Source organism: Sander vitreus, chromosome 5, assembly GCF_031162955.1.
Source record: "Sander vitreus isolate 19-12246 chromosome 5, sanVit1, whole genome shotgun sequence".
Lineage (NCBI taxonomy): Eukaryota > Metazoa > Chordata > Actinopteri > Perciformes > Percidae > Sander > Sander vitreus.
This window is the reverse complement of record NC_135859.1, coordinates 37550980-37563479: the sequence shown is the minus strand read 5'-3', so window position 1 is coordinate 37563479 and position 12500 is coordinate 37550980. Positions and strand designations below refer to the sequence as shown.

The following is a 12500-nucleotide window of genomic DNA, read 5'->3' as shown; positions in this document are numbered from 1 at the left end:
TCTGACTGAACGTAGGGAAACACAGCTTTTTAACTTCTGTTGGGTCGCTGTCAAGATGATCGATACCGCCTTGTTTCGTTAGTGCTCCCGGCCGTTGTGAAGACAATCGTTATGGCTGTTGGAGACACCCGAGGCTGAGTCTGAATGACCATAGTTTGAATGTATATGTATACTGGAGAAACAAAACCACACAAACACAAACGCAACGCAGACACAGAAGGTCAAAACTTAGTTTACTTACAAATGAAATACTTACATTTTAGGGAGGCGGATGGTTTGAAAGATGATTTTACACCTGGATAGAGAAACCGTTGCTTAACAGAGAAGGTCTGCAACATCACTTACCCCCCCCTTACAGTGCTGTTCTTTCATATATTCTCAGGGAACTAAAACGCTCACATTGGGCCTCGTGTGAGAATACCAGGGAAGGTCGTTCACTCTTGGCCTCGGGTTTCTCCGACGACATCACAGCCAGGAATACTAACCAACAAAGTTCCCCAAGACTCCATTCTGGGTCCTCTTTTGTCTTCCGTTTAGAGGGGAACTATGCAGTTTTTTTTAAGCTTAATTTACCTTAACTGAACATCTTCGGAGTCATTGGAATGGTTATATGACTTTTTTCGGGTTGAATGGTGGCCGTCTCGCTCCCCCCTAGCGCCTGTGAGCGAAAACACCACCCTTGCAATTTTCGGCCCGGTGGCCGCCGGCCTCAGCGTCAGGAATATCAATATCAGGAGTGATATCAGGTCTCGCAATGTAACAAATTGCTTCACGGCACTGCATGCACACACACACACACACACACACACACACACACACACACACACACACTCTCACACACACACACACACACACACACACACACACACACACACACACTCTCTCACACACACGCACACACACACACACACACACGACGCTACGCGCTCCCATCCAGGAACCGGCTAGCTATAAGAACAAGGTAGCGATGGAGTTTTTCACACTATCGTCATGGCTGAGCCGGCGAAAAAGAAGGAGAAAGCTAGGAAAGTATTGTCGGAGGAAAAGAGAAAGAGGAAACGGAAGACTGACCGAGAGAGGAGTCAGACACGAGGAAACATAGGAGCTGCATTTTCAGAATGGCGAGAACTGAGACAAACCTGTAGATCCAGCGCTGACCTGCATGGCGTTCTTGCTGTTGCACTAAGGTAAGTAAGTATCTTTGGTCAGAAACTTGATCTGCCACAGACTTTCTTGTCAGCTTGATGTTGGCAAACGTAAGTTGCTTCTGCTCCGACAGCTTTCTAAAGCCATTGTCGGAAAAAAAGACTAATGTTACGGACCCGGGAGAGAAAAACCTCAGCGGACATGGCTCCATGCATTCGCCGGCTTCTTTGAAAACAAATGCACATGACCAGAGGGGGAAGAGTCACCAACGAGTTTTTACAACCGCGTTGCCAAATATCTATTCCGAAGCTGTAGGGGGAACTATATAGAGAAACCTGCCAGCAAAAAGTGAGAAAACAGAAGAAATTGCCAAAAGTGCATAGCTCCCCTTTAATATCTACATACTTCCACTGGCTCAGATTATGGAAAACAACTAAATAAGTTACCATATTATTCAGACAACACACAGCTTTACCTAACCAAATCAACAGGTGACTATGGTCCAATAAACAAGTTTTAAAACAGATCATTATGGTCGTTGGAGACATTAAAGGTGTCCTTTCCTCTCTAAACAAACGCTCACATTTGGCCACACCGCCGATGGTCGTTCGGACTTGTTAATGACTGCCGTTACAACATCCAGGAGCACTAACGAACAAAGCGGTGTCGATCATCTTAACAACAACCCCACAGAGGGTAAACAGCTGGGTCTCTCGGGAGAAAGACCAACCGTCTTCAAAGCAGCTTTACCAAGTCCATTTGCCTCTGATGTAAACCTTCCTTGGTTGCTCGTAGTGTGAACACGGCTGAAGACTGAGCTGTCTGGACTCCACCAGATGCTCACACTGGACATATTTACTTAAACTGGATTGGACTGATCTCTGTGGACTTCACACCCCTTGCTTGAACTGGTGTAGACTGGTCCTGCTGGACACTGGAGACTGCACTTTCATGCTTCAATGTTTACCTCCACCTGAGTGCACAGATGCTGGAACAACTCATTTTAAGGAATCAGGAACTGGACCTGCCTGCTTCAGGTTGTGGTGTGGTTGATGTGGTTCACATCAGCTGCAGGTTTACATCTGAACGGCAGATTCTACAGAAGCAATTTGAAGTTTTAGACAAAGGTTTGGCTTATGGAGCTGTAAAGAAACTGCGTGTAGTAGTTTGCTGCGTCTATCTGTCGACTACCTTTTTACTTCTCCAATGAAAAAAAACAAACTGAAACTAAATTAAAAGTCATTTTTGAAAAGAAAAACTCAGAAGTGAATCGGTTCGATCTGTTGCATGAAGAAGCAGCGTTTTGTGGCCGGGTTAGTTCAGTTGGTAGAGCAGGCGCACACAAATAGAGGTGTATAGGTCATCAGACCAGAAGTCGCCATGTTGGAGGTCCTCCGCGTCACAACAAAGCACAGGCACTGAAGTAGATCCCCAACACCGTCAAGGAAAATGGTTCATTATGGCCGTGTTAAGGGTTGTACCAACAGGTCAGACCGAGAACAACATTTGGAATATTAATCGACTTCCAGAAGTTATTAAAAACCAGGGAGAGGAATGTCAGAAGTTATCAGAGGAAAGGAGGCGCTTGTGGTTGGAAGCTCAACCAGGATCTACGAGGGGAACTCTGTCCTGTTCAGTCTTTGAAATGAAAAAACTACTGAGTGACTTGGCTACACCTTGAGTATCACAGTGATGTCATACAGCTAAGGTTGGGTTGATTAAAGACGTTATTGCATCACTTTGGTGTTTTTTTGCGTTTTGATGAGCTTTTCTGTTGTTTAGACAAAGTATTGAAGTATCCAAAGTACACAATACTCCAATACTCCATTCAGTTGTTTACACCGAGTGCCTCCAACATGGCCGCGCATCCAGGTTACCGCCCAGAACGTGACGTCGGTGAAAACCCTCTATACCTCGACGCAGAAGGTCCAGGGTTCGAGTCCGACCTGAGACAACTTCCTGCATGTCATCCCCCCCCTCTCTCCCTTTTTCACATCTAGCTGTTCTTTCCATTAAAGGCTGAAATGCCTAAAAAAAACACCCGTATTTCACCGACGACAATAATCCATAAGTGTTAGCTAACGTTTAAGACGCAGGCAGCGTGTTAACATTCAGAGATACGTTACCTGAGTTCAGCTAAGAGGAACATTTTCACTTGACACCAAGCATCAGAAGAGACATTTAACTGTAAAATGAGACTGAAAAGGTTTTTGAAATGGCCACGCCTGTATGAACGTGTCTCAGTGCCTTTCAGACATCTCCAACGAGCTGCGCCCAAACTTCAATCAGCTGTCTTGTAGACATTTTTAAATTTCTTTGGTGTGTATTGCTTGAACAACTGGCTTCACCGTCCCTACGAGCTGAACGAGGGAAGATGGTAAACACACACCTCCGAGTACTGGAGACATTCATCTACATGTACGGCAGAAGACACAGAGAGACAGACAGGGAGAGAGAGACAGAGACAGAGAGACAGAGGGAGAGAGAGGGAGACAGAGGGAGAGAGAGAGAGACAGGGAGAGACAGAGAGCCAGAGAGGGAGAGAGAGAGACAGAGAGAGAGACAGGGAGAGAGAGAGACAGAGACAGCGAGAGAGCCAGAGAGAGAAAGAGAGAGAGAGACAGAGACAGAGAGAGAGACAGAGAGAGAGACAGAGAGAGACAGAGAGAGAGAGACAGAGAGAGAAAGAGAGAGAGAGACAGAGACACACCTTACTCAAAAAAAATCTTTATTTACAAATAACTGATGAAATCCTTCAAACATTATTGATCACTGATTTTCTGCACCGTGATGAAGATGTAAGTTTTTCCAACAGACCGGCGGGTCAGTGAACGCAGCGGGTCAGTGAACGCAGCGTGTCAGTGAACGCAGCGTGTCCCGGCTTCACAAACAGCCCAAAAACTATATTTTAGTTGGACTTTAAATTAAAAAGGTAAGTTCAGTGGTTTTCAACCCAGATGGTTTTAAATGATTGTATCTTTAAACAAAAGAACTGCCATTACTCTCTGCTCAGTTGGTTAGCCCCCGGTTTTAAAATATTTATCACTCTTTTCTTGACTGTGTTTGGATAATTATCAGAATACGTCTCCATCTTAAAAGGAGAAACACATACCTTCTGTAGTTTTGTTGTATGTGGAAGGATAGTAAACACCAGACCAGATCACAACGCATTCAGGCTCTTAGCTACCACATGACTAACCCTAAACTACAGGAAATCCAAAATAAAAGCCTCTTCCTGTCTTCATTTGAGCAAAATAAAAGCTCTGTGCTGCCCGAGGACTGAGACGGGATGGTCTGGGTTTTAAGAGCAGACGGACTGAACTTCTCTCTGCACGATGAGAAATGAAGCTTAAATAATACATTTAATAAGGTCTGGGTGGGGCAACAGTGAACTTTAAATGCCCTTTTAACAAGAAGATGGTCCTATAAACAAGAGTTGTCATTTTCCAGCTTGACTTCCAACCCAACCTCACTCAGAAATCCTGTGATTGGAGTCTTACAGCGGGAACAGACTCAGGAGGTCTGTGGTGTGAAGCGGGGACACAGTGGGACCGGGTCTGACTCAGGAGTTCATGTGGATATCAGAGCTAATGTGTGTGTGTGTGTGTGTGTTAAAGCAGGACAGTTCAGGTTGTGGACCCGGATCCAGGGTCTCCTGCGGTCTAACAGTCACTCTTCCACAGTTTGATGGTTTTGTCGTTTTCCAGAGCGGCTGAAGCGATGATGTTCTCTGTCGGATGACAGGCGGTCGAGATCACCACGTCTACACAGAGACACAAAGTTACAGACAACAACTTTATCTTCGTCTACGTTCTGTTACCAACTCATACATATATACATATATATATATATATATATATATATATATATATATATATATATATATATATATATATATATATATATATAGATATATATATATGGAAACCGCATGGAGACTTAAAGAGTCAGGACAGAAGACGGGCGACTAGGAGACAGAGTAGGGGAGGTAAAGGTCTGCTTACCCGTGTGTCCTTGTAGTTTCTGAACAATCTCTTTGGTCTGAAGGTTCCAGATGTAAACCATGCTGTCCTCGGAGCCTGACACGATCCACTGAAAGAGGTCAGAGGTCAGAGGTTAAACTGTCCAACCCTCACCTGTTCCCCGAGTGCTGAAACCAACCTCGCCGGGAGGTAAAGTGGCTGCAGACACCAACCGGACAACATGGAGGCAGGTTTGGGCACATTTGGGGTTTTTCTGGTCTGATCTGAGGCTACATCTACATTGCTACATTTTGGTTTAACCCTCGTGTTGTCTCCCCGTCAACCAGCAGCAACTTTTTGTTTTTCTGGGTCAAAAATGGAACAAAAATTCCAACGTTGTGGTCGTCTTTTTCGACATTTTGTCACATTTTTCAAAGTTTCTGTCAAAACTTTTCTGTGCTTTTTTTGATGTTATTTTATTAAGCTTTTCCTGACATTTTTGAAGATTATCAAGACTATGATAATAATAATAATAATAATAATAATAATGTGCTTTTTGGACATTTGTTTCCTACGTTTTTCCAACGTTCTTTTATCAATTTTTCTTTAAACGCTATTAAATTGAATAAAAACACCCAAGTTCAATGAAAGTAGTGAACTGATCATTTATTGAACTTATGAAGAGGGTTGTATGGAACCGTCCACGTTATTTTCTTTTAAAATGTGGTTGAAAGAAAACCCACATTTCTGATATAGAAACTTTTTATAAAACGGGTCAGATTTGACCCGAGGACAACAGGAGGATTAACAAACAAATATCTTTTGCCACGCTTACGCCTGGCGTCCACACTACTGCAGCCACTTAAATTAACACTGGCAAACACTGCTGCCCCCGTGTCGTTTTGAAAACTGCGGGGTTGCTTCATAGTCTGGACGGCACAAATGGAGACCTTTGTAAACGATGACGCACGGCTGGAACAGGTACCAGTTCTCCATAGCCATCCCTAGGAGCCGCCCCCCCTTGAGCTTCATTTTGGCTCTTCAGGAACCCGTGGGTGACGACATGGAGAGGCCATGTCCATGTTTGAGACAGTCTATGTAACAGACCAGCCTCACACCCCCGAGCATTTCTGAAGCTTTCTGCTGCGGTCTGAAATCAACGTGCTGAGGATCACTGACACCACCGTCAAACACGGACAGGCCTGTGCAGGGAACATGGATGTATACTAGAAGTAGCTCTGATGTAGTACACCAGTTTGGCCATGTTGCTGAAGCTGTTTCTGTGGGGGCTAACGCCAGCTTCAGCGTTGAACTCAAACATCAACTCACCTTCCCTCCGGTGACAGAGAAGTTGGCAAAGATGCAGTATTTCTCATTCTTATGGCCGCTGTACGTCTTCAAACACTGAAACACCAAGAGGACAGAGACACGAGGTTAGAGTATGACAGACAGACAGACAGACAGACAGACACACACACAGACACACACAGTACCTTTCCCTTGCTGTAGTCCCAGAGCTTCAGTGTGCTGTAAACCAGAGAATACAGAGTTAGCTTCATGAAGAGGCTAGCTCTGAGTTAGTTAGCTAGCATGAGCCTCAGTTGAAAGTTAGAAAGGTTAAAATAACCTAGCTAAATGTGTATAAGGCGAACGTGAAGCTAGCTTTGTGTAAGTGAGTTACTGCACCAATCAAAGGCTGGGCTCCATCTGCTCTGTGCAGCGCCGGGGCTCCGACAAACATTATCAATAAATAGACAAGAAGCACATTTTTTGCGGAGCAGTTAGCTTTGATTAGCTGCGCCTGGTGAAATCGAAAATCTTTAGTTTAAGCAGAAATAAGACATGCAAGAACTTTAAATGGTTTCAGAGAACGCTGTAGAGATTATATATGAGGGAACGCCTTCAGTCCTACAGAGGGAGGTCTGGAAAACGTTAGCTTACTGCCCCGGGGCAGAGGACGAGGATGGAGGGATGAAGCTAGCTCAATGTTGGTAAGATAAAGCTAGGCAAGACACTATTGAGCTCTTAAAGCTGAGAAGCTTGTTAGTGAAGAGAGCAGCAGGGACAGACATGGGAACTTCAGAAACACAGTAACCATCTTCCTGCTCAGGTTGGGATACTGACTTGTCCAGCGTAGCAGCGAGGATGTATTTTCCGTTAGGAGAAAACTTGACAAAAGACACAGGAGGATTGTCATCATCTGAGGAGAGGGACACAGATTACTGTCAGAGAGACAGATTACTGTCAGAGACACACACGTTACTGTCAGAGGGACACAGATTACTGTCAGAGAGACAGATTACTGTCAGAGACACACACGTTACTGTCAGAGAGACAGATTACTGTCAGAGAGACACACGTTACTGTCAGAGACACACAGGTTACTGTCAGAGAGACAAAGATTACTGTCAGAGACACACAGGTTACTGTCAGAGACACGCAGGTTACTGTCAGAGACACACAGATTACTGTCAGAGACACACACGTTACTGTCAGAGACACACAGGTTACTGTCAGAGACACGCAGGTTACTGTCAGAGACACACAGGTTACTGTCAGAGACACACACGTTACTGTCAGAGAGACACACGTTACTGTCAGAGACACACAGGTTACTGTCAGAGAGACAAAGATTACTGTCAGAGACACACAGGTTACTGTCAGAGACACACAGGTTACTGTCAGAGACACACAGGTTACTGTCAGAGACACACAGGTTACTGTCAGAGACACACAGGTTACTGTCAGAGAGACACAAAGATTACTGTCAGAGACACACAGGTTACTGTCAGAGACACAGATTACTGTCAGAGAGACACAAAGATTACTGTCAGAGACACACAGGTTACTGTCAGAGACACGGGTTTACTGTCAGAGACACAGATTACTGTCAGAGACACACAGGTTACTGTCAGAGACACACAGGTTACTGTCAGAGACACACAGGTTACTGTCAGAGAGACAGATTACTGTCAGAGAGACAGATTACTGTCAGAGACACAGGTTACTGTCAGAGACACACAGGTTACTGTCAGAGACACACAGGTTACTGTCAGAGACACACAGGTTACTGTCAGAGACACACATTACTGTCAGAGACACACAGGCATACTGTCAGAGACACACAGGTTACTGTCAGAGACACACAGGTTACTGTCAGAGACACAGATTACTGTCAGAGACACACAGGTTACTGTCAGAGACACAGATTACTGTCAGAGAGACAGATTACTGTCAGAGACACACAGGTTACTGTCAGAGACACACAGGTTACTGTCAGAGACACACAGGTTACTGTCAGAGAGACAGATTACTGTCAGAGAGACAGATTACTGTCAGAGACACACAGGTTACTGTCAGAGACACACAGTTACTGTCAGAGACACACAGGTTACTGTCAGAGAGACACAGGTTACTGTCAGAGACACACAGGTTACTGTCAGAGACACAGTACTGTCAGAGACACAGTTACTGTCAGAGACACACAGGTTACTGTCAGAGACACACAGGTTACTGTCAGAGACACACATTACTGTCAGAGAGACACAGGTTACTGTCAGAGACACACAGGTTACTGTCAGAGACACACAGGTTACTGTCAGAGAGACACAGGTTACTGTCAGAGACACAGGTTACTGTCAGAGACACACAGGTTACTGTCAGAGACACAGGTTACTGTCAGAGACAGGTTACTGTCAGAGACACACAGGTTACTGTCAGAGACACACAGGTTACTGTCAGAGACACACAGGTTACTGTCAGAGACACACAGGTTACTGTCAGAGACACACACAGGTTACTGTCAGAGACACACAGGTTACTGTCAGAGACACGTTTACTGTCAGAGACTACTGTCAGAGAGACGCAGAGACTACTGTCAGAGACACACAGGTACTCAGAGACAAAGATTACTGTCAGAGAGACACAAAGATTACTGTCAGAGACACAGGTTACTGTCAGAGACACAGATTACTGTCAGAGAGACACAAAGATTACTGTCAGAGACACAGGTTACTGTCAGAGACACACAGGTTACTGTCAGAGACACACACGTTACTGTCAGAGACACACAGTTACTGTCAGAGACACACATTACTGTCAGAGACACACAGGTTACTGTCAGAGACACTTATTACTGTCAGAGACACAGATTACTGTCAGAGACACAGGTTACTGTCAGAGACACACAGGTTACTGTCAGAGAGACACACTTATTACTGTCAGAGACACACAGGTTACTGTCAGAGAGACACACACACAGGTTACTGTCAGAGACACACACAGGTTACTGTCAGAGACACACAGGTTACTGTCAGAGAGACACACAGGTTACTGTCAGAGACACACACAGGTTACTGTCAGAGACACACTTATTACTGTCAGAGAGACACAAAGATTACTGTCAGAGAGACAGGTTACTGTCAGAGACACACAGGTTACTGTCAGAGAGACAAAGATTACTGTCAGAGAGACACACAGGTTACTGTCAGAGACACACACAGGTTACTGTCAGAGACACACAGGTTACTGTCAGAGACACACAGGTTACTGTCAGAGAGACAGGTTACTGTCAGAGAGACAGGTTACTGTCAGAGACACACAGGTTACTGTCAGAGAGACAGGTTACTGTCAGAGAGACAGGTTACTGTCAGAGAGACAGGTTACTGTCAGAGACACTTATTACTGTCAGAGACACACAGATTACTGTCAGAGACACACAGGTTACTGTCAGAGACACACAGGTTACTGTCAGAGAGACACACTTATTACTGTCAGAGACACACAGGTTACTGTCAGAGACAGGTTACTGTCAGAGCACACAGGTTACTGTCAGAGACACACAGGTTACTGTCAGAGAGACACAGGTTACTGTCAGAGCACACAGGTTACTGTCAGAGACACACTTATTACTGTCAGAGAGACACAAAGATTACTGTCAGAGAGACAGGTTACTGTCAGAGACACACAGGTTACTGTCAGAGAGACAAAGATTACTGTCAGAGACACACACAGGTTACTGTCAGAGACACACAGGTTACTGTCAGAGACACACAGGTTACTGTCAGAGACACAGGTTACTGTCAGAGAGACAGGTTACTGTCAGAGAGACACACAGGTTACTGTCAGAGAGACAGGTTACTGTCAGAGACACAGATCCCAGGTCTTTTCTTTAATCCTGTGAAAAGCGAAGACGCCTTCAAGGTAGGGGTGCCCCGATCCGATACCTGTCGGGGATATCGGCCCAGATATTGACAAAATATCTGGATCGGGGATTGGAAAAATGAACAGATCCACGGGCCGATCCAGACTTAAAAATGTTCTCCGTCGCAGCACATGCTACGTCATTCATCAGCAGCACGTGTGTCGCATGGAAGAGGATTCACTATTCTGCTTCTACTGCGACATTTTAGCTCTTTTAATTTATTTTAACAAGTTTGATTACGTTCTATTTTTGATTTGAACAAATACATCAGAATTCAATACATTACATCTATGTTATTATGTCTTAGTGATGAAAGTCTGGAGCCTTCAGTCTCTTCCACATGGTGAAGGAAGGTATAAGGTGGAAGGTATACAGATCATTAATAGTCTCTTCCTCTTCCTGTATTCTCAACCATCTAGAGAGCTGTGTCCATTAGACGGTGACAATTTTTCGGGACTCCCGCGGGTCACATGAGTCTGATAACTTTAGACAACATGGGGAACCAAACGGGAGCAGGACGGGATTCTTTCTCTCTGGATTTTGCAGGGCAGGATTTTGGGGGGGGGGCAGTCACGTGATCGGGATGTGACGGGAGCATTGTCGTGGGCTCGGGACGGGATGGGAGCGACAACTGTTTCCTGTGTCATCCTCCAGTGTCCATGTCGGTGTTTGTCAATGACATGGACACACCAACCAGCCCACTGGCATGCTGCCAGATCGCCAGTATACAGCGTAGAGAACCAGAGAGCGCCGGAGTTACCGCCTAAAGGGAGTCCTGGCTGAGTTACCGCCTAAAGGGAGTCCTGGCTGAGTTACCGCCTAAAGGGAGTCCTGGCTGAGTTACCGCCTAAAGGGAGTCCTGGCTGAGTTACCGCCTAAAGGGAGTCCTGGCTGAGTTACCGCCTAAAGGGAGTCCTGGCTGAGACAGCAGCATGAACGTATAGGAACAAAGAACAGACTGAAAACCAAACAGCAAATGACGTCAAATGCAGAATAATCAGTGTTCAGTAACAGGACACGTGCATCGAGTGGCCCAACTACGCCGTAGAGAGCTGCTCTGCCTGTGCTACAACGCTGACATCACTGCTTTAGGCAAGATCTGATTGGCTATGTCGAAAAATAAGGCCTCCGTCTACGCAGAACCGTATTCTGTCGAATTGATGCAAAACTAGAGGTTGCCTTCATGAAACCAAACAGTAGAGAATGTAAATTTCTGTCTTTTGTTTTCAGATCTTTTTTCTCAGAGGAGTGGTGAGGGTCAGCAGACGGGCTGCTGAGTGTCTGACCATTAGAGAGACGCTCTGTAATATTAACCGGGGGTTTACTCACCAATCAGAGTCTTCAGACACTGTCCCGACGCCGTGTCCCAGATACGACTGCAGACAGACAAACATGCTTCAGCATCACGTGACTCCATGCTACTCTGACGGTGTGTATTATGTATATTATACACAGTATGTGAGTGTGAGTGTGAGTGTGTGTGAGTGAGAGTGAGGGAGAGTGTGTGTGTGTGTGTGTGAGAGTGTGTGAGAGTGTGTGTGAGTGAGAGTGTGTGTGTGTGTGTGTGAGTGAGAGAGAGTGTGTGTGTGTGTGTGTGTGTGTGAGAGTGAGAGTGTGAGTGTGTGAGTGAGAGGGAGAGTGTGTGTGTGTGTGTGTGTGTGTGTGTGAGTGTGGGAGTGTGTGTGTGAGAGTGTGTGTGAGTGTGAGTGTGTGTGTGTGAGTGTGTGTGTGTGTGTGTGAGTGAGAGAGAGTGTGTGTGTGTGTGTGTGTCTGTGTGTGTGTGTGTGAGAGTGTGTGTGTGTGTGTGTGTGTGAGAGTGAGTGAGTGAGTGTGTGTGAGTGAGTGTGAGTGAGTGAGTGTGTGTGTGAGTGAGTGTGAGTGAGTGAGTGAGTGTGTGTGTGTGTGTGTGTGTGTGTGTGTGTGTGTGTGTGTGTGTGTGTGTGTGTGTGTGTGTGTGTGAGTGAGTGAGTGAGTGTGTGTGTGTGTGAGTGAGAGTGAGTGTGAGAGTGTGTGTGTGTGTGTAAACCTACCAGAGGCCGTCGTAGCTGCTGGAGACGATGAGCGAGCCGTCTCTGTTGAAGTGAACCTGAAAATCCCAAAGACAGGGTCAAAGGTCAGAGAGGTTTATGTCTGTTTGTTTCACACACATCACAATGAAGAAATATAAAACACATGTCAGGGTGTGTGTA

General features: G+C 45.5%; 1 protein-coding gene across 1 annotated transcript in view; it reads right to left on the bottom strand.

The window, feature by feature from the left end:
- Nucleotides 1–3856: 3856 nt before the first annotated feature.
- LOC144518790 (WD repeat-containing protein 5-like) overlaps nucleotides 3857–12500 on the bottom strand; it is a 13725-nt gene continuing 5081 nt past the window's right edge. Inside the window, exons 7-13 of the mRNA XM_078251704.1 lie at nucleotides 12342–12397; nucleotides 11641–11687; nucleotides 7233–7308; nucleotides 6602–6635; nucleotides 6438–6512; nucleotides 5151–5238; nucleotides 3857–4909 (exon numbers count right to left, since the gene is read on the bottom strand). Of these exons, the coding sequence (XP_078107830.1) occupies nucleotides 4809–4909; nucleotides 5151–5238; nucleotides 6438–6512; nucleotides 6602–6635; nucleotides 7233–7308; nucleotides 11641–11687; nucleotides 12342–12397 (477 nt within the window). The 3' untranslated portion in view covers nucleotides 3857–4808. The remainder of the gene's footprint in view (nucleotides 4910–5150; nucleotides 5239–6437; nucleotides 6513–6601; nucleotides 6636–7232; nucleotides 7309–11640; nucleotides 11688–12341; nucleotides 12398–12500) is intronic.